Source organism: Macrosteles quadrilineatus, unplaced genomic scaffold, assembly GCF_028750875.1.
Source record: "Macrosteles quadrilineatus isolate MER2022 unplaced genomic scaffold, UCM_ALF_1.0 Scaffold_1__1_contigs__length_201487025, whole genome shotgun sequence".
Taxonomy (NCBI): domain Eukaryota; kingdom Metazoa; phylum Arthropoda; class Insecta; order Hemiptera; family Cicadellidae; genus Macrosteles; species Macrosteles quadrilineatus.
Window position 1 is genome coordinate 104,787,887 of NW_026542594.1, and position 27,806 is coordinate 104,815,692.

Sequence of the window (27,806 nt, forward strand, 5' to 3'; positions counted from 1 at the left end):
TTCCATGAGCATTAGAAAGCAGATAGTTTATGACGAGCAACTAGGAAAAAATGTAGGATATGTAGATGTTGGAGGATTCAAAATAGACAACAACGAAGAGATTGCAACAGAAGCTTTAGTATTTCAAATTGTTTCTTTGAGAGGCCACTTTAAATGTATCGTAGGGTATTTTTTGTAAATAAAACTTCATCAGTTTTTCTGTCGCAGCTAATTAAAGTGGCTATACTTAAACTAAGTGAAGTAATGTACAGAGCGTGACCTTTGACGGAACCAGCACGAATCTTAGCGCATTGAAACATTTAGGTTGTAAGTTCCCTGAAGCGCCATTTTTCAAACTCGATACTATGAATTACGATATTTGTGCCATTTTGGATCCTCCACACATGTTAAAACTAGCAAGAAATGCACTAGCGGACATAAAGGTCATAGACTCCGAGTCAGGGAGAATTTGTTTTAAGTATATAGAGGATCTTAATAATTTACAGAACAAGCTAGGTCTGAAAATGTGTAACAAATTATCAGACAAACATGTTTTCTACAAAAATAGAAAAATGAATGTAAAGGTTGCTGCACAGACTATTAGTTCCAGCGTAGCAGACGCTTTACAATATTTGAACATTACAGAACATCCACAGTTCTCAGATTCAGATTGTCTAGCAACTGTAGAATTTTTAAGAATAGTTGACAATCTTTTCGATTTTATGAACAGTAGGGATCCATTTGGAAGAGGCTACAAGGGCCCGATAAAACTAGAAAACAAAGCAAATGATGATTTAATGCTTAAAAAAGCAGACAACTATTTGTCAAAACTTAAAATTGGAGGACAATCAATTTTAAATCATGCAAGGAAGACGTTCGCTTTAGGTTTTCTAAGTAATATTAAGAGTTTTTGTATTTTAAGAGACAGATTGTTAGTTTTAGAGGATTTTAAATACTTGTTGTCATACAAATTTAGTCAAGACCACCTGGAATTATTTTTCTCCTGTATTAGAAGTAGGGGTGGGAATAATGACAATCTTAATACAAAACAGTTTACTTGGGCAGTAAGGCAACTAATGTTTAGGAACAGTGTCAGGGCATCTGAAAATTCCAACTGTCTTGAGTTTGACCCCAACTCACACTTAGGCCTCTTGAGTTAGGCCATGGTTTATGTGTTGTAGATGTCGACATAGATGACGAGAGTGAAATTGAGAGTGCCATATGTGTAATGGAAAATTATGATGACTCTAGTTTTAAGGATGAAATCTTGTATTATATCTGTGGAGTCATTGTTAGACGAATGGAGAAACAAATCAAATGTAAAGATTGTTGTTATGTACTCCATGCTAATGATTCTGATCTTAGAACATATATAGAGCTGTAGAGCTGTATTTAAATCATCCGCAATTCTAACTTTTCCCTGTATTTACATTCTAGAAGTCCTCACTTTTCTGAAGTCAAATTATTCTCATTTCCACACCACAACCACCCACTCATATCTGCTTCGCAATACTTTCAATCTGAGAATTCCAGCCCATTCAACCACATTCTTTGAAAGACATCTAAACTATAATGCCATCAAACTGTTCAATGCTCTCCCACTTCAAATCAAGTTCACATCAGATCCGGGATGCTTTAAAAGGCACTTGAGGTCATTTCTCGTGGGTAAAGGCTACTACAGTGTCCGCGCCTTTCTCGCTGACGGACAGTCCTAATGAATTTTAATTATTTTAAAAGTTAGTTAATAGTTATTTTTAGTAAATTTGACTTGGCTAATGCATTTGTAATGTTGATCTGGCTAAATAAATGAGTTATTGAGTTATTGAGTTATACACGCCTTACTGATTTTAAATCTAAGGGCAAATTAATCAGATCACGTGAGGATGTATTAAAGGTTGTTAAATATGCCTATTTGCTCAAGCTATCTGAGACTAATTTGACTACTGTAAATTTAACAATGAGAGTTTGTAACCATTTAACAGGTAGTGTATTCAAAGGACATTTAAGTAACGATGAATTTACTGGAAGCCATGAGTTATTGTTAATAAAATCTGTAACTCAATTGTTTTTGAAAATAATATCTCATCACATTGCAAAACAAAAAACCTTGCATGTGACGAAGAAATCTAACTTGGGCATAAGACAAAAACTTAATAAAATGATTTTGTTTTCCAACACTTAGACTAAGTTTATCACGTTTGTGAATTGTTTGTGACATGAATTGAAATATACCACAAGTAATAAGAAAAAATGTAGCCTATTATTTTACCTAGACTATATCTGGTTCCTGTTGTGTTAGTTACTGTCGTAGCCTACGGTAATTTGATAACGAATACAGGTTATTGTTTATAGTAATTTAACATACACCTCAAATGCTTAAGAAAAACCGCTGTGTAACAAAAGATGTTAGAAAAATATGATGTAAAATGTAATCATATTAGAGGCTACAGGCCGATTTAAAATGCCGCGAAAGCAAAACTGCATAGCCTGCTTGTACGCGGAGCGTGGTCTTGCCCACTCCGAGCGCCTGCAAACGTCAGACGCAACCCCGGATTTCGGCCCGGTTCTGTAGCCCAGCGTGCGTTCCAGTTAGTATAGTTCGTTGGTAACTAAAAATTTTCAAATGACAACCCCCATCTTGTGACCGCTCATTTTAAAGGTAATTGGAAGACAAATCCAAAGATGTGTCTGAACATTTTTTTTTGCACCCTATCCAAGATTGCGGTTTAAAATGTACTTAGGGTTGAACGGGTAAATTAGGTATGGCACACATTTCTTATCTTTTTACTCTTTGTAGATAGAAGGAATTAATTTGCGGGACTGAGTAAGAACAAATGTTTGGCAATTTTTCATAATTTTGAAAAAAATTCCCCTTAAGGGTAAGGTGGGGTGGGGGGTAACAAAAAATTTTCAAATGACAACCCCCATCTTGTGACCCCTCATTTTAAAGGTATTTGGAAGACAAATTTAACGATGTGTCTGAAAAATTGTTTTTTGCATCCTGTCCAAGATGGCGGCTTTAAATGTGCTTGGGGTTAAACAAGTAAATTAAGTCTGAAACACATTTTTATCTTACCAAAAATAAAAAATTATAAGAGATTTGATAGTTTATATAAGAAAAACTTGGACAATAGGACGAACTGCAATAGACAAATTTATGTAGCTCTTCTTATCACTTAGTGAATAAATCTGATAATCGAGATTCCAGGTTTGGATGCAAAAAAAAAAATTTCAGACACATCGTTAAATTTGTCTTCCAAATACCTTTAAAATGAGGGGTCACAAGATGGGGGTTGTCATTTGAAAATTTTTAGTTACCCCCCACCACCACCTTACCCTTAAGGGGAATTTTTTTTCAAAATTATGAGCAATTGCCAAACATTTGTTCTTACTCAGTCCCGCAAATTAATTCCTTCTATCTACAAAGAGTAAAAAGATAAGAAATGTGTGCCATACCTAATTTACCCGTTCAACCCTAAGTACATTTTAAACCGCAATCTTGGATAGGGTGCAAAAAAAAATTTTCAGACACATCTTTGGATTTGTCTTCCAATTACTTTTAAAATGAGCGGTCACAAGATGGGGGTTGTCATTTGAAAATATTTAGTTACCCCCCACCCCCCCTTGCCATTAAGGGAATTTTTATTTTCAAAATTTGTAAAAAGTGCCTAACATTTGTTTTTAATCAGTCCCGCAAATTGATTTCTTATATCTACTATAGAAAAAAAGATAAAAAATGTGTGCCAGACTTAATTTACACACTGTATAGGGATTTGTAGGCAAAGATCAGGATTTTTGGAATTGGTGGCTAGAAAATGATCACCATGTTATTCTTATGGAAAAAAAACCGCCCCAAGTGACGTCTCTTTGCTAGTTCACCACTACTCAAAATCGAGTGTTCATTAAAAATATCGATGCACACATGGTTCTACCACCTTCCTTCATCCACTGATGGCCGCAGTTTGAAAGATGCCACAATTAGGTGTTTGGGAGTATTCGGTAAACCCCGTATGTGTGTGTGTGTGTGTGTCCGTTAGCGCGATAACTCGAGCAAAAATGATCCGATTTTGATGAAATTTGGTACAAACCTGAAAACCTACGTTTATTCAAACGAGTCGCGATCCAGCATAATCGGACCATGGGAACGGGGGTTTATGGGGGATTTTATGGGGTAAAAATGGGGTTTTCCAATTTTTGACCCTAAAACAAAAAAAATTTGCAATATCTTTTTAAACCGTTTTGTAGAGCTTAAAAAAATAAATAATTTAGTATATTGAAGCGCTGTTGTATGCCTAACGGTCACGGAGAAAATTCAAAAATAGTGTAATTTAAAATTGAAAATTGTTGTAGTTTACTTGTTTATGGATATATATTGATAAAATTTGGCAAATTTATTTATTTCATCCTATACTATTGACGCATGGTCAAAAACACTTTTTACCTTCAACCTCGAAGCAGCAAACCTAAGCACTCGTTAAATCTAATGTTATTGAAATAGGGAATAAATAATATGTCTTATTTATGGAAATATTTTAATAAAAATGTAATCAGACAAGTTGAAATTCGCTTAGTCTGCAGGTTTTCTGCGGCGGGGGTATTTTTAGTGTGGCCTTGGTAAAGCTATTAACTTTTTGATGCAATTGAACATCACAGAATCAAATTGTTTAGTTGAAACAGCTATTAAGATTTTTTAATTTCATTTAAATATAAGTACTCATTAGGTTAACATGGAAGACCTTGAGAAAAAGAACTATTGTACAGCTGTCTTTATCGATGTAAGTCAAGCCTTTGACAAAGTTTGGCACACAGGCCTACTTTATAAACTCAAACTGAATCTTCCTCATACATTTTATATGACAATTAAATCATACCTAACCGACAGATATTTCAGAGTTAAATTTGGAGATAGCATTACAAAATTGTACCCAATTCAAGCTGGCGTTCCCCAAGGAAGTGTTCTCGGACCTGTACTATATACGCTGTTTACAGCCAATCTACCTGATAATGTGAATACTTCTGTGGCCACTTTTGCTGACGATACAGCTATTTTAGCGTCCCATCCTGATCCAGTGGTAGCTTCACTTAATCTTCAAAATTCCCTAGATGACTTAGAAGAATGGTTGCAAACATGGAAAATAAAAGTGAATGAGAGCAAATCTACTCATGTGACCTTCACTACCAGATTAGGTACTTGTCCTCCTGTAACCTATAATGTCCAAATTCCGCAATCCCACGAAGTGAAATATCTCGGCATGACGATTGACAAAAGATTAACATGGAAAAACCATATCTGGAATAAAAGAATGTATCGGTACCTAAATTTAAAATTTAAAAATCTTTCCTGGCTCCTAAATAGTAAATCAAAATTGACCATTGCAAATAAATTATTACTATACAAAGTAATCCTGAAGCCAATTTGGACTTATGGAATCCAACTGTGGGGAACGTCCAGTATGTCGAACATAAACATCATCCAACGATTTCAGTTAAAAGTTTTAAGGTTCATTCTGCAAGCCCCGTGGTATGTTAATAACAATATCCATCACAAGGACAGTGGAATTCCTACGGTTGAAGAGGAAATAACCAAATTTAGTGCAAAATATCTAAAGAAACTTGAAAATCACCCTAATCACCTGGCTCTAAACCTCTTGGACAACAGTACCAGTATATACAGGCTAAAAAGGATTCATGTTTTGGATCTAAGCACACGTTTTGTTTGAACAATTTAATTTTCCCTTGTTTATTTACATATTTATTTTTTCATTGAAATATTTTTAAGTTAGCTCTGTCAATGGACATAGATTAACTAACGTTTTATTAAAAGTTGTTATTGTATTTGCTACATGTTCTAAAAATGAACAGATTGTAAATAAAATTGTGACAAAAAAAAATTTAAATATAAGTACTCCTAAGGTTAACATGGGGAACCTCTAGAGCCACTGGGGTGGAGCCGATTGGACGGATCACAAAATTGATGGTGTATAAACCTATTCCATGAAATTCTACACGTATGTACCAAGTTTCGTGGCAATCGGTCCAACGGTGTCCGAGCTCATAACGTAATATATATATCTTACTAATATTATAAAGGTGAAAGTTTGTGTGTTTGTTTGTTTGAAGTTAAATCACGCATAAACCACTGGACGGATTGGGCTGAAATTTGGCATGATGATAGCTCACTTTACCGATTAACATATGGGCATATTCTTATCTCAAAAATCCTTTTGGGCTCCGCTCCAGTCCAGTGGCTTCTGTCGTTCCCCATGTTAACCTTAAGAGTATTCATATTTAAAGGGAATTAAAGAATTTAGTCAACTTTTTCAACTAAAAAAGTTGGTTCTATGATATGCAAAAGCATTAAAAAGTTATAAGATTTACCAATTTATGTAAACAGCTAATTTGAACTAAGCAGCATCAAAAAACGGTGGTACGCAATGAGAACTATCAAAGTAGGATTGTTAACAGTTATGTTTATGTTTTTAATGTCATTAGTAATTGAAGTGGGATGAAACCAAACATCTCTGACTGTTCTCGTGGGAAAGATTTGAGACCAGTGAACACGTGTCTAAAAACAGTATGCAATTAAGCGGTCCGTTTTAACAAGTTTTTGGGGACGTTGGTTTAACCGGAAAAACCGTTATCCGGACTAGTCTCGGTCCTGAGGAGTCCGGATAAGAGGGAGTCTACTGTATGAGCAGCAGAATTTCTATTGTAACATTGTGATCCTTATAATGTGCGCATACATGGGATATTAGTAACTCTTATATTACTTATGGGGCCCATGAGTCTAAAAATAAAACTACATTTTTTTCTTATAACAGTTATGAGATTTATTATTTTGAGAATGGTCATAAAACTTAAAATAGTGATGACTGTTTGTAAGGAAACTGATGTCATTATTGAAGTACATCCACAACCATTTTTGTCAGTTGTAGTTCGAGTTCATTTCTGTTGATTCTGTTGACCTGGGAAAATCAATATATTACATATAAATACCAAAACAATATTTTTCAAAATTATTAAGTATTTTATTAAACTATTTATTAAAGGAACTACAATTTGTGTGCATTGTACAGCTAAAAAAATATCTTACAGAGATTACTGACCTGTAACTGTACAATTGGTAGTATAAAAATGTAAAATAGACTTTGTTGAAATCTGCAAGATTATATTTAAAAAATATCAAAAAGGCTTACTTTAGATACCTACACTTTTTCTTCAAGTTAGAGATACAACAAAATCCCACACAAATTGCAGTATCTCATGCTACTGCTAACTGCTTCAATTATGAATCAGTTAGGACATTTTCATGGAGATTGTTTGGTGAAAACAAAAAGTGTGTTTATTACAAGAAAAGGGATCAGTGTAACGGTAGGTATCCTCCGACTAACTGGAGCTTTACCCACTGCTACTTTGGGTGACGTAGCTTAGGAATAAAACTCGCTTACAAAACCAAATTTATTGTTAGCCCACATAACATACAAAGAACAGAAAGATAAGTCACATACAAAAAGGTAGAATGGACTGGAACAGTGATTATCTATCATATTCTATACAGCCCGATGTGAAATTTATCTTCTATATTCTATATTCTGCACTAGTAGTGCCGTACTTCACAGTACTATCCTGATAATTTGACAAATTCGTTAATAACTTGACAAAAATGTGGATCGGATTCTACTATAAACTGTAGGTTCCTTAGTTGCCATTGGCTGTATGGGCTATTAATAAACTGCTGTGTTTAAGGAATATGTCGGCCTTAGTCACTAACAAGACTACAATTCATCCATTGTAGCCATTCATCATACACTCATCTATAATCATACTTGGCTTAAAATACCTACATTCGTATGGTCGCCATTTCAAAGTAAAATATTAAAAAGTATTAAAGTATTAAAAGTATACAGCCCAATGTGTAACTCACTGACTCACTCACTTATCAGGTATACAAATGTAGGTAACCACTTCTAGAATAGCTAGAGATCTGAAATGTTCGGGAATTATAGGTCTCGGTTCCAAACCACCAGGAAAATTCCCAAAAGTTATATTTTAAACTGTTAACCCCCCTCCATAAAATTCAAGATGGCGGATTTTTGAAAATTCAAAGAAAACTGTTTTTTTAACACATATAACTCAAAAATGGTTAGAGATAGCTTACATTTTAAAGAATTTTCATAGCCAGGAATTAAATTTTATACTAAACAATATTTGGCGTTTTCCAAAAATATCACACCTTGACCCCCAAAAACCGCTCTACTTCCAAAAACTAAAATTCTTCAGATTTTTTATGTTTTTAATTTTTTAAATTACTTGTTGGACATAAATTTGTACTTTCAATGCTTCAAATTTGAAGGAAAAGCCAAAAAGTAACATGTTCAAATGTTAACCCCCTAAAAAAATGTTAATCATGGATTTTAACAAAAAAGTTGTTAAAAACAACAAGTTTTAACACTTGTTTGGCCAAACTGTTAACTCTTATGGAGAATAAGCATAAATGCGGTTACAACTAACTTACAGGTAACATAGTCAGGGGCATAAATCATTAGAAAAAGTTATATAGTGACCAATCACATCTTAAGCCCCCCCCCCCTTAAAAATTCGTCCATTAGAAAATTAACGCTAAACTGTTTTTAAACGTTCGAGATATTAAGGATTTTTCTTAGATTTGATGCTTTAATCACAACAGCAAAGAGGGCCCATTCTCCGTACCGATGGTGTTAACCCCCCTCCTGGCCCCCAAAGGTGCCCCCATAAATAAACAACCTCTATATGAAATACTTTGCAACTGCCAAGTTCATTAGTTTTTAACTAAGTAAACATTCCCAAAACATCCTGTCCCCTGAGACACTTTCCCATGGCGGCTTAAATAAATACACCCGCCGCAGCAAACCTGCAGACTAAGCGAATTTCCATTTGCCTGATTGGATTTACACTAAAATGTCTACCTACTTAAAAATATAACATTTATTTCCTATTTAAATAGAATTAGTTTCACAAGTACTACAAGGTTTGCTACATCAGGGAGGGTAAAACTTTTTTTTTTGTAAAATGTTAATAATTAGTAAGAAATAAAAACATTTTCCAAATTTGATCAAAATATGTTCATAAACAAGCAAACTACAACAGTTTACTTGTTCTCCATAAGAATAACATGGGAATTTTAAATTTACAGTTTTTTGGAATTTTCTCTGTAACCATTAGGCACATAATAACGCTTCAACATACTAAATTATTTGTTTTTTAAGCTCTACAAAATGGTTTAGAAAGAAATTGCTAAATCTTTTGTTTTTGGGGTCAAAAATGGGAAAACCTATTAATTTTTATCCCATAAAACCCCCCGTAAACCCCCGTTCCCATAGTCCGATCATGCTGGTTCGCGAACTCGTTTGAATAAATGTAGGTTTACACGTTTATACCAAATTTCATCAAAATCGGATCATTTTTGCTCGAGTTATCGTGCTAACGGACACATATATATGGTGGAAGTAAATAAGGTGTGCTATTCAGCCGGACGAGTTTGAGACCGTTCTGCACATCGCGACGTGACGTCACCTTGGGGGCAAACCGCTTCGCGCGCGTATATAGCTCAGCGTGACACTGCTCTATTAACATCAACATTTTGAACTGTTAGAATTGAGAAAAAATTATGAAACTTGACATGGACATCAATTATAAGTGGACGATGCGTGTTGTGAGAAAATAGTTTGTAATTGTTAAAAACTTAAGCGTAAAATCACTCTTTATACTTGGCCTTTCTTAAAACTAAACATGTAAAAGTTAGTCGGCTACCAAATCACGTACTATTTGGTTAGAAGCATTTGACCAGCGGGAAAATTTTAGATAAAGATCTAAATTTAACTTTCCTTCAAACTATATACCGTTAGAGGCGTTATTTCCTGAGATATGCTTAGTTATAAGAGCGCGTGATCGGAGCGCGTGCTGCAAGTCGAGTCAGTTGTCAAGTATTAATCACACATTGTCATCCAACAAATAACATCATGAATATAGTATCAGTGATATTTTTATTCCTGTATTTATATTTTTATGTGAAAAATTGTTGTTCTGTTGACTTCAGTGTGTTTTTCCCCGTTTGAATATAGGTTATTTCGTAATAGTTCACAGAGAATATATAATATTGTCTTCTCTGTGAATAGGGTTAACGTTGCCGAATTGCATTTAAAGTATTGCAAATCGTTATTGATTAGCTAAAACCAAAGTTTGCAAATAGTGGTTTAAATAATAAATTATCTTTAACGCAAAGGGATGTATTTGACATAGTATATAAAATAAAATGTACTCTGTTAAAAAATAAGTTGGTGATTAAACATTGTATTTATAATCAGGTTAAAATATAAAATTGTTTCACTCTTGTAATACCAGAATAAAAAAAAGTGATATTCCAGTTTAACTCGACTGCTAGGATCCTATTTCACTGGGGTTGTTATCTATGTCGCAACTTTGGCTCGGATGCGGGGGTGTGTGCGGGGGATGATCACGTGATGTTTGTTTTTGTTGTGTGACTAGTTTATTTCATAACACCTGTTAATTTCTATGAATTATAATCATATGTTTATTTGTTATTCTATGTTTGTAAAAAGGTAAATAAAGTTAGTTGAGTTTGAGTTATGACATAAAACAGTGCATCCACTTAATTCTTAGTAAAATAGTACATGGTGGCAGCGGTTTAGAGCTATGCCTCAGAAGAGAAATCCAAGAAGGAAACAATCTGACTATGAAGATAATGAAAATGAACAAGAACAAAATGAAAGAAGCAGAGAAAATGAATACAACAATTTAACTATGAAGTCAATCATTGTATCAAACACTCATTCAGTTATTCAACCTCCAGCTAGTTTCTCCTTTGTACCAGCAGATTGGCCAAGATGGAAAACACGATTTCAAAGATATCGGTCAGCATCTGGGTTATCCGAAGAGTCTGAGAACAAACAAATCAACACTCTGATATACACATTAGGTGAGAAAGCTGATGAGATTTTTGCATCTTTTAATTTAGCAACCGAATCAACACTAACATTTGAAGAAGTCTTAGATTTATTTGACAAACATTTTATTCCACGGAGGAACTTAATTTTCGAAAGAGCAAAGTTTTTGAAGAGACAACAAAAAATTAACGAAACAGTTGAAGAGTTTATAGTTAGTCTCCATTCCTTGGCTAGAACCTGTGACTGGGGTTCACTTAATGATGAAATGGTGTTGATGGTACTAATACTGGGTTTAAATGACGAGAAACTTAGTGATCGCTTGTTGCTAGATCCCGAGATGAATTTAGACAAGGCCATTACAATAATACGACATGCAGATAACGTAAAGAAAGAGAAGACAAATTTATGTGATGAGAAAAGAGTTCAAATTGAAGCAACAACGTCATCGAGTTTAAACCAAAATCAAGGATATAGGTTTCGGCAAAAGAAACAAGAATACCCAGCGCAATGAATCTGGTGCGGTTATAAACCGTCCTATCCAAGAAGCACCTGTCCAGAAAAAAGCGCAACCTGTAACTTATGCAAAAAGATTGGTCATTTTTCGAAGGTCTGCAGATCTAAAGAAGCACAGGACGTAACTGACGAAAATGAAGTAAGTGAACTTGGACCTTCAAATAATAAAGTATTCATAGGTACACTTGGGGATGGGTCGAAATGTAAGCCCTGGAAACTAGAATTAGTATTTGAGGGAAAACCACAAACATTTAAAATTGATTCAGGGGCAGATGTAACAGTAATTCTCCCTGGCATAGTTGATCCAAGTAGGATCCAGCCGACTCTAGTTGAGTTGTATGGGGCTGGTAGAACAAAATTAGAAACTGTAGGTTGTGTTAGAGCTAATATCCAATACAGAGACGTTAAAATAAATCACATGGTATATGTAGTGAAGGGACTCATAACACCCTTGCTTGGTCGTCCAGCAATACAGGACTTGAAAATTTTAACTTTTGTTAATTCAGTTGCAGAAGTAGACAGTGACTTTTTTACCGAATACCATGAAATGTTTAGTGGTCTGGGCGTCATTCCTGATCCCTACACAATAGCACTTAAGGATGGCGCAAAACAATATGCAATAACCACTCCTAGGACAGTACCTTTACCCCTAATGTGTCAAGTGAAAAAAGAACTAGAAAGTATGGTACAAAATAATGTAATCACACCAGTTGAGCATGCTACTGAATGGTGCTCAGCAATGGTAGTAGTGCCTAAATCTAATGGAGATGTCCGCATATGTGTTGACTTAACAAAGTTGAATGAATCCATCCAGCGGTCTTATCATCCGATTCCCAAAATTGAAACGTCTCTCAGCTCAATCTCAGGAGCAAAATGGTTTTCAAAACTTGATGCAAACAGTGGTTTTTGGCAAGTCCCCTTAAGTGCAAATTCCCAGGATCTAACTACTTTCCTTACCCCTTTTGGACGTTTTAAATGTCTCAAACTTCCATTTGGAATCACATCAGCACCAGAACATTTTCAGAAATGCATGAACAAAATCTTAGACAACCAGTCAAATGTCGCAGTCCATATGGACCATATTCTGATTTGGGGCAAAACGAAAGAAGAACATGATACAGTTGTTCGGCAAGTACTTGAAAAGCTTAAAAATGTAGGAATGACACTTAACAAAGACAAAACTGAGTTTAGGAAGTCAAGTATTAAATTCCTCGGGCATTTCCTCTCATCCGATGGAATTTCTGTTGATAAGGAAAAGGTTTCTGCCATTCTCAAAATGGACTGTCCGAAAAACGTAAAAGAACTTCAAAGGTTCAATGGGATGGTAAACTTTCTTGGTAAGTTTATTCCTGACAAAGCTAAGATTTTGGCCCCAATGAATTCATTACTTCAAGCTAACGTTCCATGGATATGGGGTCCAGAGCAGGCAAAGGCACTTGATGAAATAAAACTCAGTCAACGAAGCTCAAAATATGTCCCTCAGCGGGAAAAAATGGTGTAGTCCCGGATTTTTGCACAGTTGTAGGGGATACCCTCCCGAACAACATACTAAAAGTCCTGACTGATGGGGTGTGAGCTATGGGGGGGAGGGGGGTGTAAATGCACAATTTTTCGGTTTTCTGTAAATATCTCGAAAACAGTGCCCTCTAGCGGTAAAATGTGCTTATACAAAAATGAAGAGCATTAAATTTCCAACAATAATGCTCATTACATCGTGTTCCTAAAATCAACACTTAATGAGATACATGGGTCATAAGAAAAAAAACATTCAGAGCAACTAGTATTATTGTGGTAAAGTGATTGTTTTATACTACATCAAGTTATATAAACTGATAAAAATGTGCTAAATACTCGTCTATGCAGTACAGCTGTTGAAAAAATTGAGGGGAGAGGAAGTCGGGCCGGACTGGAAGCTGAGAGACCAAACAGTGGTAACCATAATAACATACTGTAATATTAAAACTAAATTAAACTTGCAGAAAATGTTATTACACTTGTCTTTTAACCCAGTAACCTAACACATTTTACCTCGCATGAAATGGGGTAGTAGGTTTCTTACGTTGTTTGTAATAGTACCGAGATGCAAAATCCAAATTTTCGACCTCGGCAACCTCCCGGATTACCTCCAAAAACCTTAAAAATTGGCGGAATTTTGCACTATTTTTACGTTTGTCCGATTTTGACCCTGAAGCATCACTTTTTCATAGAAAACTACCATAATCATTCTTAAAGTACATTAGATTACCTATCATTTAAGACCAAAATGGTTAATACAGGCCTAATAGTTTTCAAGATATGGCACAGCAAATAATAAATAAAATTGCCAAATTATGAACCTTTTTAAAGTTTGGCTCACGTTAACCCTTAAGCATAACTTTCTCATTATTTTTTATTAAAACAACCATAATTACTTTAAAACTACATTAAATTGCCCACAATTTAAGACCAGAATGGTGATTATAGGCCTCACCACACATTGAGAATATCCTCAATCACGGTTCATAAAATCTTCTATAAATGCTTGTATTTCAAGTTTCAAGCTATTCAATTTGGTCAAATTTTATAAAAGAACCATAATAAGAATATAAACAAATTTATTTAATTTCAACAACAGATTGTAAGTTATGGAAGAAATCTGTCGTTATTAAAATGTTCATACTATCAAGAGGAATTGATAGAAAGAATGAAGAGGCAACAATGAAAACAAGTTTTGACTTTGCTGTCGTTCTGCCATGCTACATATTACTTCTTTTAGCCAAGTGTTCGCATCTGTGCCTGCAGGATATGTTCAAATAAGGAAACAAGATGGATCTCAATAAACAGACTATAGAGGACTATAGAGCAGGTGCTCATTTGCTTAATGAAAAGCTATGTAGGTTTGACTCGGGACCGTGGTATAACTGACACCGTGCTCACCCGATGGACACTAGGAACGATATAATTTATTTGTAGAATATAAGTGCTGATGTTGAGGAGTAGGCCTACTACAATGTTAAGGCACATACAAATGAGCAGCATGTGGAAATAAGACCCTCACGAGTCACTCGAGTTGAAGCGGATACAGAGAAGCTGTGTGACTGGTTACTTTGTCACCCTCCATTCCCTAATACTGATGTTATAATGTTCTTAAGCAGTGGAATTGTTGGAGGGAAACTGTCAACTGTCATATGGCTAGAGATATTGGCAAGGAAGTGATGTTGAGAGTTTTATGAGGAAAATATAAATAAGTCAGATACAAAAGGAAGAATTAAGTAGTTGTATCTCTTTCTTCTGAAGTTAATACTGTGACTGTTGGCAATATAAAGGCGACTACTGACCCGCTCATACTGTTTCACAGGGTATGCGTTCTGAAGCTGTCGGATGAGGAACTAAAGCTTCTTTACGCATTGATTTTCACCATTACCTCAATCTCAATCGTCACAATTGATGAATTGAATGAAAACTAAATTATAGTTCAAACATCCAAACGTCTCAAGTTAGTCAGACAAGTCAATCTTCAACTGATACCCCCCACAGGACGAGTCCATGTACAAAGGTACAAGGGTCATCTAATCACAGGTCATCTAATCTCTCAATGTGTTAGGCCTATAATCACCATTCTGGTCTTAAATTGTGGGCAATTTAATGTAGTTTTAAAGTAATTATGGTTGTTTTAATAAAAAATAATGAGAAAGTTATGCTTAAGGGTTAACGTTAGCCAAACTTAAAAAAGTTCAAAATTTGGTAATTTTATTTATTATTTGCTGTGCCATATCTTGAAAACTATTAGGCCTGTATTAACCATTTTGGTCTTAAATGATAGGTAATCTAATGTACTTTAAAAATGGTTAAGGTAGTTTTCTATGAAAAAGTGATGCTTCAGGGTCAAAATCGGACAAATGTAAAAATAGTGCAAAATTCCGCCAATTTTTAAGGTTTTTGGAGGTGATCCGGGAGGTTGCCGAGGTCGAAAATTTGGATTTAGCATCTCGGTACTATTACAAACAACGTAAGAAACCTACTACCCCATTTCATGCAAGGTAAAATGTGTTAGGTTACTGGGTTAAAAGACAAGTGTAATAACATTTTCTGCAAGTTTATTTTAGTTTTAATATTACAGTATGTTATTATGGTTACCACTGTTTGGTCTCTCGGTTTCCAGTCCGGCCCGACTTCCTCTCCCCTCAATTTTTTCAACAGCTGTACTGCATAGACGAGTATTTAGCACATTTTTATCAGTTTATATAACTTGATGTAGTATAAAACAATCACTTTACCACAATAATACTAGTTGCTCTGAATGTTTTTTTTTCTTATGACCCATGTATCTCATTAAGTGTTGATTTTAGGAACACGATGTAATGAGCATTATTGTTGGAAATTTAATGCTCTTCATTTTTGTATCAGTACATTTTACCGCTAGAGGGCACTGTTTTCGAGATATTTACAGAAAACCGAAAAATTGTGCATTTACACCCCCCTCCCCCCCATAGCTCACGCCCCATCAGTCAGGACTTTTAGTATGTTGTTCAGGAGGGTATCCCCTACAACTGTGCAAAAATCCGGGACTACACCATTTTTTCCCACTCATTCAGCTTCGTTGACTGGACTACATTTACGATGTAAATCGGGAAACAATTATCTCATGTGATGCCTCGCTTCAAGGGCTAGGATCAACTCTTTCTCAAGTTCAAGATGATGGTTCTATACGACCAGTATCATTTGCATCCCGAAGCCTTCTACCTCCTGAAAAAAACTATGCAAACATCGAGAGAGAGGCTACAGCTGTTGCTTTGGCATGTGAAAAGTTTCAAGAATTTATTATTGGCAAGAGAATAACAATACAAACAGATCACAAACCACTACTTCAAATTTTGAAATCCAAACATCTTGATGAATTGTCTCCAAGAATTCAAAGAATTCGATTGCGTCTCATGAGATATGATTTTTCAATTACTTATATTCCTGGAAAGCAGCTTCTAGTTCCTGATGCTCTTTCAAGAGCACCTCTACCATTTTCAGGTACTGATGACCGTGAGTTAGAAGAAGAAACTCAAGCGTTTGTTCAAATGGTTTTGTCGTCCATCGATATAAACGACTGCATAGTTGCTAAAGTATTGGAGGAACAAAATAAAGATCCGACTTTATGTGAACTGAAAAATATAATCATCCAAGGTTGGCCTTCTAAGACATCATTACGAGATGACCTAAAACCATATAATTCAGTTAAGGATGAGCTAAGTGTTGATAATGAGATGATACTACGAGGTTCAAGACTTGTAATTCCACCAGCTCTTCAGTCTTGGGCACTTCAAAGAGTACATGAAGGTCATTTTGGAATTACCAAGTGTCGTTTGCGTGCAAAAGAGTCAGTCTGGTGGCCAGGAATTTCTTCAGCCATTGAAAGTATGGTGAAATCATGCCCTACTTGTATTAAACATTCAAGGAACAGTCATGAACCATTGCTTCCCACACCATTCCCTGACAGACCATGGAAAACACTTGCAATGGATTTGTTCAAACTTGAAGGCGTTTGGTTTTTGACTGTGACAGATTATAACTCCAGATATTTTGAGATAGCTGAATTAGAGGCATTAACATCACGAGAAGTAATAATGAGATGCAAAGCCTTTTTCTGTCGACACGGCATCCCAGAAGAAGTTAGGTCTGACTGTGGGTCTCAATTTCAAGTCCTTGAACATTCAGATTTTAAGACATTTTCCAAAGTTTATGGCTTCAAGCATATAACAAGTAGCCCAAAATTTTCCCAAAGCAATGGAGAGGCTGAAGTGGCAGTGAAAATTGCCAAAATGATTCTAAAGAAAAATGTGGAAGACCCTTATTTAGCGCTTCTAGCCTATCGAACGACACCCCTCTGGAATGGGTACAGTCCCTCTCAGCTTCTCATGAACAGGCGGTTACGGAGCACATTGCCTCAGACAGGCCATTTGCTTTGTGGAAAACCAGATCTAAAGGATCTTAAAGGGAGAGAAGAAACATATCGTGAGAAGTATAAACACAACTATGATAGAAGGCACAAAGTGCAAACTCTCAATCCTCTTCATATAGGAGACCCAGTTTGGATTGTGGACCTTAGAAGACATGGCAAAATTGTGAAAATCCTGGACAGCCTTCGTTCATATATTGTTGAAACTGATAAGAGGAATGTGAGAAGAAATCGGTTCCACCTCAAACTCGCCCCTTATTTAAGGGAGGAAAACAGTAAACAAAATTCGTCTGAGAATACACGTCAAACAGAACCATACAACCGTCCAAAGAGAAATATACACAAACCAAGCTGGTTGAAGAACTTTCAAACTTAAAAGGGAGGATGTTGTGTGACTAGTTTATTTCATAACACCTGTTAATTTCTATTAATTATAATCATATGTTTATTTGTTATTCTATGTTTGTAAAAAGGTAAATAAAGTTAGTTGAGTTTGAGTTATGACATAAAACAGTGCATCCACTTAATTCTTAGTAAAATAGTACAGTTTTGTTTTCGTTTTTGTGTTCACCGCGAGTTGCAGTAGATGTCAGTTTTCCAGAGGGCACGCATCTTTCTACAAAAATGCTCCATTGTGCAGTGTACGGTTGTTCTAATAGTTCGAAAAATAAGAAAACGCAACCAAACGTGCAAAATTTAGTTTTCCTCAACAAGAGGATTTGTGCCAACAGTGGATTTTTTCTTGCGGAAGGAAACACCAGTTCAATGTAAAACATGGTATGTAAATTATATTATTCTTTGGTGCATATAAGACATAATTTAAATATACAACGGCTACTTAAAACTAATTATTTTATTGTAAAAATTACCTTTACAAAACTTTGTTATTAGAGATCAGTTATAATTTAAATTCATGGTTATTTTGTTCTTTTTTTGGTACAGCTACCTATGTTCCACTACAGTTGTTTAAAACCTATCCAGTAGTTTACTAATAACAAAACTAAGTAATTAATAAACAATGTATATTCGGATAACTTTGGACTGTGGTCCTAACTAAATGGTACTAACTAATAAATTTGTTTACATTATTTTTTTATAGTGAGAATATGTTCAGAACATTTCGAGAAAACCTCCTTTCAAAAACCGTTACAACAAGTGCTATTGGGATATTCTCCAAAAAAACAAAGAAGGCTTACCAAGGATGCACTGCCAACTTTGAACTTGTTTAAAGAAACTAATGCAGATGAATTGGACAGGTAAAGTCTGACGCATGATATTTTAAACTTTTGTCTATAATTTTTAATATAACTCCTTTTTTTATTACACAGTCCAACATAAACTTTACTTAAAATATAACAGAAATCAGTAAAAGTAACTGTCTTGTAAACTGAACTCGTTTACTATTAAAACATTTCAATTTGTCTTAAATAAGGATTTCAACATTTTTTACTTTATACATTTTTACGATAAGGTAATTTCATGTGAAATATAATAATAATAATAACTATTTGGAAGTAATTATTTTGATATTTTATTCAGAGCACAAGAAGACAAACAAGACGTAGTTGGCAAGCTCAAATCAAAAATTGAACAGCTTGAAAAAATTTTAAAATGGTTGAGGAAGAGAGAGACTCGCTTTCTCAAAAGTTAAAAGACTCTGAAACGCAAAAATTGAAATTAATAGAAGAACTAAAAAATGTAAAAAAACACAATAAATTTGTAATTGATTGTAGAGTTTGATCGATTTTATCCTCACTGAGGGTCAAATCAAATCCCTGTCTTGAAAAAAAAGGGTAAAGTGGAACATAGACTATACAGCGGCAATCTCTCTTAGAAGTGTTAGCCCTAAATCGTATAGATACCTTAGAGAAAAAATGAATTTCCCTCTTCCAGCATTAAGCACCCTTAGAAAATGGGCATTAAAAACATTTGACTTAGAAGAGGGAGTTGTAAAAGACGTCTTAAAAATATTACAAAGCAATTCGAAGACATTAACAGAAATTGAACGTCTTACTGTATTATCTTATTACAAAATGCATTTATCAGAAGAGGTTGGATACAACAGAACAAAAGAACACATTTTAGATCCTTGTCAAGCTGTGCAAGTTGTTTTTGCCCGCGGATTGGTTGGGAAATGGAAACAACCTATTTGTTACAAGTTTGACCAACCCATGACAGCAACTATAATAAAAGACATTGTACAACAGTTGGAAGTTATTGGCTATCCAGTTATAGGGATAGTAAGTGACATGGGGGGTTCAAACCAAGGTGTGTGGCGAGAGCTAATTATTAAGCCCGATTCGCCCTATATTGCAAACCCTCACGACCAAAATAGAAACGTTTATTGAGCGGAGCGAGCGAAGCTCTTTGGGATCAACTTCAATGCAAACAATATAACACCATCACTCAATAACGGATGAACACATTTCAGCCAAACTTAACAAGACTACTTAGACTAATAATGAGATGGTTTGTAAACAAACAAATTTCAATTAGATAATGCTAATGCAATTTAAAACGAACTTAAAATTTCAAATTTTTAACATTAGGCTTATGGGACTAAAGTAGCTATGACAGTTTTTTTGTTTACAAGAAAAATGTAAACAAGAAAATCATAAGGTATTTCTGAACTTTCTATACTTTTCTTTTAAACGTTTTTAAACCATTCCTATGATTTTAATAAACGAGAAAATGCCGTTAAAACATTTTTTTAAGGCGCGGAATTCACTGAAACTCGAGAAAATATACGGAACTACTTTCTCAATGCGCGGAGCATAAACAAGGAGCGGAGGGATACGGACCGGTGACTACTTTCTTGGGAACCTATTTGTGTTGCCAGCTGATTAGAAACAGCCAATGTTAGAAATCAGGATTTAATAAGCGATATATCAAACCGCATCGAAATCGGTATTTAATCCGATATACCTCATAGGTTATATTATGTTGAATTACATCGACGTACAGTAAGTTATTACACTTATTGATAAAACGCAGATTGAACACTGATCTAATTTAGGCATGTGGGGAGGTAGGTCGGGGTTTATGAGTATTCGTGACTACATTAAGTGTTTTGAAGTAAGGTTAGATTAGGAAGGTAAAGTGTAGGTTATAGGTAGGTGATCGGGTTGTTTATTTGTGTTGCACCATATAATTTTTATCTTTTGGAATGGAATAGTTGGTTAAGCTCTTTGGGATCAACTTCAATGCAAACAATATAAAACCATCACTCAATAATGGCTGAACACATTTCAGCCAAACTTAACAAGACTACTTAGACTAATAATGAGATGGTTTGTAAACAAACAAATTTTAATCAGATAATGCTAATGCAATTTAAAACGAACTTAAAATTTAAAATTTTTAACATTAGGCTTATGGGACTAAAGTAGCTATGACAGTTTTTTTGTTTACAAGAAAAATGTGAACAAGAGAATCATAAGGTATTTCTGAACTTTCTATATTTACTTTTCTTTTAAACGTTTTTAAACCATTCCTATGATTTTAATAAACAAGAAAATCTTGTTTGTTATAATTTAATCTACTTTTGCAAGAGGTAGCCTATCTGAATCACAACAAGATGTAGTCAAGAGGTAAATTATTATAATTTTAATCAATAAAACAAGCATTAGTACATATATTGTCTTTTTTTTATTTAGTTAGTTACACAAATATTAAAACAAGTTTTCTGCGCTCAACTGGCTTTCACCGCTCTGAAAGCAATCCTAGTTATTTTGCCGACGTTCCCCATTTGATCAAACTTTTAAGGAACCATTTCATTGACGATGGAATGGAAGTCATTGACATGGGAGTTATTGAAAAGAAAATAATAGACCTGTTGTTACTTGAAAGTAAGAGTGAATTAAAGATTGTGCATAAACTGTCACATAATCACTTGACAGTTAAAGGGTCCCAGAGCCAACGTGTGTGGCCAGCAACACAATTATTTTCAAACACCACAGCAAAAGGTATTCAATGGCTCGGTGAACGGGGTTTGTTGAAAGGTAACTGGGAAAACACCAGCAAATTATACAAAACAGTGAACGATTGGTTTGACGCAATGAACTCGAGTAATTACTATGGCAAAAACGAAAGCGGCAACGTATTTGGCATTAGCCTCGAACATCAAAACAAAGTCTTGGAAGAAAAAAAACGAAAAACCCTGCCCTTCTGCCATTTCAAATTGGCATACTTACTTCAAATAACGCGTTGAAACTGTTATTTGGATTCGTTTCGTCTACATATGGCATTAAATATATTATGACCCAAAAACTTAATCAAGACATACTAGAGAATTTCTTCTCTTACATCCGAGGAATTGGCATCTCTAAAGATCACCCAACTGCGCTGGATTTTAAATATCGTTTGAGATGGTATATTTTAGGAAAACATTCTAGTGAAATTTTCTAAGGAAAACATCTAAGGAACCTAACGATCAAGCAAGTTCAAGTAATGTGCTAGAATGTGTTCAAGAAGAACCCCTAGAAAGCGAAGAAACAGTAAATACAGTCAACTACAGGATCTTGACCGAACAGGAGCTATGTCTGACACAAAATCTCATGTCTAATCTAATCACCCAAGAGGAATTTGTGGATGATGTTCAACCAGTAGAAGAACCATTTATGGAACAAAATAAGGACATCCCTGAACAGGAAAACACAATTAGTAAGGATGGTTTGAGATATCTTGCTGGCTACATTGCTTTTGTATTTAGACATAAATACCCAGAGCTTCGAGAAAACTCAGAATTTTCAGTTAGAAATTAAAACCTTACCTGGATTAATTTTATTACCAGAGGCCGGTTAATGTCACCATCAAAACAACTTTTTGCTGCTATAGAGAAAGCTGAAAAATGTTTTTCCGATTTTCACAGTCCCTACATTAACAATGCGCCAGGATCTGTAACTACCATTACCAATAAATTTTACTTAGTAAATGGCGACTTACAAGAGGACGTTGTGAGAAGATATCTAACGATACGAACATATATCAAAATCAAACAAATCAACAGGAGGCTAAGACAATGAAATTTTGCTAGTGGCGGAAAAAGAAAATTGGTGAAGAAGAGGTGATGAAATGTTTAATTTTTTACATGTTTACTTTCAGGTCGTAAATATTTTTATAAGATTGCAAAATGTAATAAACTATGTTTTTGGTTAAGGAAATGTTATTCATTTCCGATCCTACAAATTTTATGGCAGCTGTTATCAAAGAGAGTTAATTTGTATAAAAACGAAGATGTCGCAACGCATTTTAATGTAAAACTTATTATATCTGTCACATGTTAATATTACATATTTCATTGAAAATGTAGGATACAAAGTATATCCTTATAACATGTAGCTTCAGTGTTTTGGATAATAAATGCGGGGCCTTATTATCCAATGCGGGGCCATCGGCTGAGCGCGCGCTCCGTTGCCGCTTGATATAATTCTTCGTAGCTAAAAAAGTAATTCTTTTATCGAAATCCAACCGATACTACAGTTAAATTAGAACCTTTCCCTAAAACTTTCCCACAGGTCTGATAAACCTGACCAAATAATACGTGATTTGGTAGCCAACTAACTTTTTTGTGTTAGTATGAAAAAGTTTGAAGTTTGATCGGTGGTTGAATGGTTTTTATTTTAAATAAATTAATAAAATTTAAATCATAAGCATCCTATGTTAATAGTCCAAGACTATGCAAAGTTTCAGGAATTTTTATTGGTTCTTACTATTAAAAATTACAATTTTATTAGAGCAGTGTCACTGCTCGATATGGTCGTGAGGCTGTTTGCCCCCAAGGTGACGTCACGATACCCCTCCCCGCACCGCCTACAGCCGGCTACGATGCGCAGTAGCACACCTTATTTACTTCCACCATGCACATATATATATATGAATTTGAACGGATGGTGTTTTTGGCCTCTAGGGACCTCAAAACGAAAAAGTACATCGGTCCCGGGTCCAGGTCTTACCATGAGTACTACGGTAATAGATTATTCCCTATATGGGAAATTCGCTAAAAGGAGCGAGCGAAAGGCAAGTAATTTAGTTATAAAACAGAAACCCCGATTTGGTAAAAGATTTAATACCTCAATTTTGAAAACTCTTAAGATTGCCTTACCTGGATCCAAGGCTGAAGGAAGGCCACCTTAAGGTCACCTTTAACTCCTGGTAGATTTGGCAACGTGGCAAGTAGTGTTGTTCAGTGCCAGACGTCCCATAAGATAATATGTTGGACTGGTGACGCCAGCTCATTAGGCTAATTCGAGTATTATTCATTTAAATTTAAATTTATGAATATAAATTTACTAAAAGATTGAAAATAAAACAAATAGAATTGAAAACTAAAACAAATATAAATTGAAAATCTATTTCTGTACATTAAAATACCCCCGCCGTAGCAAACCTGCAGACTAAGCAAATTTCCATTTGCCTGATTGGATTTACACTAAAATGTCTCCTTAAAAATATTAAATTTATTCCCTATTTAAATAGCATTAGTTTAACGAGTACTTAGTAAAATTGTAATAGTTTAGTATGAAATGAATGCATTTTCCAAATTTGGTCAAAATATGCTCATAAACAAGCAAACTACAACAGTTTACAATTTTCTCCATAAGAATAACATAGGAATTTAAAATTTACAATTTTTTGAATTTTCTCCATAGCCATTAGGCGCATAATAACGCTTCAATATACTAAATTATTTGTTTTTTTAAGCTCTACAAAATGGTTTGGAAAGAAGTTGCTAAATTTTATGTTTTTAGGGTCAAAAATGGCAAAAACCAATTTTTACCCCATAAAACCCCCCATAAACCCCCTTCCCATAGTCCGATCATGCTGGTTCGCGAACTCGTTTGAATAAACGTAGGTTTACACGTTTGTACCAAATTCCATCAAAATCAGATGATTTTTGCTCGAGTTATCGCGCTAACGGACACATATAAAAAAATATATATATGGATATGAATTAAACGGATGGTGTTTTTGGCCTCTAGGGACCTCAAAACGAAAAAGTAAATCGGTCCCGGGTCCAGGTCTAACCATGAGTATTACGGTAATAGCTTATTCCCTATATGGGAAATTTCCTAAAAATGTAGTCTATATTTTCATAGCCAAGTAATCAAGCTTACGTATTCTTAAAAAATACACAAATACTATTAGCTGCCTCCAAACAAAACAGCTTTAACAACACTACTTGCGATGTTGCCACTTCGAAGGCCGCGCCGCGGCCTACAGTTAAACATGGCTGTGCATGTATTCGTAATTTGTAACGTACGGTATAGCGCCTTTGCCGAGAGTGAGTGTAATTTTGGCATTTATTATCGGTTTTTATTTTTTGAATCCGTTATATTTAATAACTTGTGAATAGGGTTTGTGTGTGTACACGAGTATTATATGTTATGCATTATATAGATCATAAATTTTTCTGAAGTGTGCAAAATAGTTTACTATGGTAAAAAAATACTCATGCCGTCAAATATAAAATTATTAGATTTTCCACATATAATTTTGACAAATAATTTTACTAATATTATAAATGTGAAAGTTTGTGTGTTTGTTTGTTTATTTGAAGTTCAATCACGCATGAACCACTGGACGGATTGGGCTGAAATTTGGCATGATGATAGCTCACATTCCCGATAAACATATAGGCATATTCTTATCTCAAAAATCCTTTCGGGCTCTGCCCCAGTGGCTCTGTAGTTCCCCATGTTAACCTTATGAGTATTCATATTTAAAGGGAATTAATCAAAGAATTTAGTCAGCTGTTTCAACTAAAAAAGTTGGTTCTATGATATACAAAAGCATTAAAAGGTTATAAGATTTACCAACAGGGTGCAGCACTATAATTATTTTTGCATTTATGTAAACAGCTAATTTGAACTAAGCGGCAACAAAAAACTGTGATATGCAATGAGAACTGTCAAAGGAGGATTGTTTACAGTTATGTCTATGTTTTTAATGTCAAGAATAATTTGTGATTTTTTGTGAAATCGTAATAATTTTTTGTTTGTTTATGTGAAGTGGTAGAACATTATGGCTATGGTAGATGTGTAATACCATAAGTATACCGTCAATTTAAAGAAGCAAATTTTATCAAACTTTGTCCTCCCCCATTGCAAACGCAAAGCTTGAGTAAACTTGTATGCCAACTCCGTATGAAGGACGGGTACTCTGCTAGTAATAAAATATTTGCCTCTTGTGTTATAAATTTTTATGTAGGTAATTTAATTATCTACATCATACAATAAATAGGTAGATTTGTCCTAAAAAAATCTGGGGAAAAAATTGTTTTTTAATGTATTTATAAATACCCCGCCGCAGCAAACCTGCAGACTAAGCGAATTTCCATTTGCCTGATTGGATTTACACTAAAATGTCTCCTTAAAAATATCACATTTATTCCCTATTTAAATAGAATCAGTTTAACACATACTTAGGTTTGCTGCAACAGGAAGGGTAAAAGTGTTTTTTATGTAAAATGTTAATAGTAAGTAAGAAATAAAAACATTTTCCAAATTTGGGCAAAAAATGTTAATAAACAAGCAAACTACAACAGTTTACTTATTCTCCATAAGAATAACATGGGAATTTTAAATTTACAATTTTTTGAAATTTTCTCCGTAACCATTAGGTGAATCATAACGCTTCAATATACTAAATTATTTGTTTTTTTTAAGTTCTACAAAATAGTTTGGATAGAAATTGCAAAATTTTATGTTTTTTGAGTCAAAAGTGGGAAAACTCCATTTTTACCCCATAAAACCCCGTTCCCATGGTCCGAACATGCTGGTTCGCGAACTCGTTTGAATAAACGTAGGTTTACACGTTTGTACCACATTTCATAAAAATCGGATTGTTTTTGCTCGAGTTATCGCGCTAACGGACACATATATAAATATATATATACAGGGTGTTTTTTTTTTTAACTTGTATCTTTATTTATGTAAAAACCGCAATAGATAGAAATATGCAGTTTGCGGGAATCATCTATTAACGTAGGGGGCCCAATTTTTTTGAATTCAACGTTACATTCACATTCCCCCCCTTCCCCCAACTTAATTTTTTTAAATAGCAAGGTACCCCTTGTGACATATCAAATAAAAGAGCATGAAAAAAAATGTTTGATGAAAAAAAAATTGAAAATCGGTTCATAAATTTGCGAGATATATCCTTCCCCCCTCCCCGGAACTTAATTTTTTTTAATCGCAAGGTACCCCTTGTGACATATCAAATAAAAGAGCATGAAAAAAGAAAATTTTTGGTGAAATTTATTTTTCATTTGATATGTCACAAGGGGGGGTACCTTCCTATTTAAAAAAAAAATATGGGTAGGGGAAAAGGGGGGGGATTATCTCACAAATTCATGAGCCGATTTTCAATTTTTTTTCACCAAACATTTTCTTTTTACATGCCCTTTCATTTAATATGTCACAAGGGGTACCTTGCTATAAAAAAAAATTAGGTTAAGGGTGGGGAGGGGGGGAATATCTCACAAGTTTATGAACCGATTTTCAATTCTTTTTCATCAAACATTTTCTTTTTTCATGCTCTTTCATTTGATATGTCACAAGGGGTACCTTGCAATTAAAAAAAAATAAGTGAGGGGCAGGGGGGAAAGGGGGGGGATGTGAATGTAACATTGAATTCAAAAAAATTGTGCCCCCTGCGTCAATAGATGATTCCCGCAAACTGAATATTTCTATCTATTGCGGTTTCTACATAAATAAAGATGCAAGTTAAAAAAAAAAACACCCTGTATATATATATATATATATATATATCTAATATATATATATATATATATTTATATATATATGAATTTGAACGGATGATGTTTTTGGCCTCAAGGACCTCAAAACGAAAAAAAAAATCGGTCCCAGGTCCAGGTCTTACCATGAGTACTATGGTAATAGCTTATTCCCTATATGGGAAATTCGCTAAAAGAGGTACATAAGTAGCTAACTATAATTTTTCAACCCAGTTTTATAAGTTTTTTATACTTTAAGTTCATTGTCTTCACATATGTGTATTGTCTATAGTGTTTTGTGCAACTAGTGAACAAAGTGAGCAATTGCCTCACTCGAGAAAAATCCTTACTCACAAGCCGTAGGCAAGTGAGGAATGGTTTCTTGAGTGAGGCGATTGCACTTTGCACTCGAGTTGCACATTATATTTTTCCTACAGTTACTGTTCTGTAATATTCAGTGTATTTGTGATTTGTTATAATAATGCTTTCTTTCATCTAAAAATAAATACAGATGGCATTGATTTTTTACTTGTTTTTATGTTTTAAAACAACATGTGATTTTAACAATTAACTATTAGTAATTTTTGTTAGTTGAAAACAAAACATCAAGAAATGAAGATCCCTCTCTCTCTTTTGTACTGAAAAAAATGTAAAGTTCTGTGAAATCACTCAAAGTTTGATTGTTATGAAAACTACTTGTCAATTGTAT

At 34.5% G+C, this 27,806-nt stretch overlaps 1 protein-coding gene across 1 annotated transcript in view; it reads right to left on the minus strand.

Annotated features, from left to right (window-relative positions):
• Positions 1-6,796: 6,796 nt before the first annotated feature.
• The window catches only part of LOC129004444 (nucleoside-triphosphatase THEP1), a 162,899-nt gene continuing 141,889 nt past the window's right edge, over positions 6,797-27,806 (minus strand). The window contains exon 6 of the mRNA XM_054433066.1: positions 6,797-6,944. Coding sequence (XP_054289041.1) covers positions 6,876-6,944 — 69 coding nt within the window. The 3' untranslated portion in view covers positions 6,797-6,875. The remainder of the gene's footprint in view (positions 6,945-27,806) is intronic.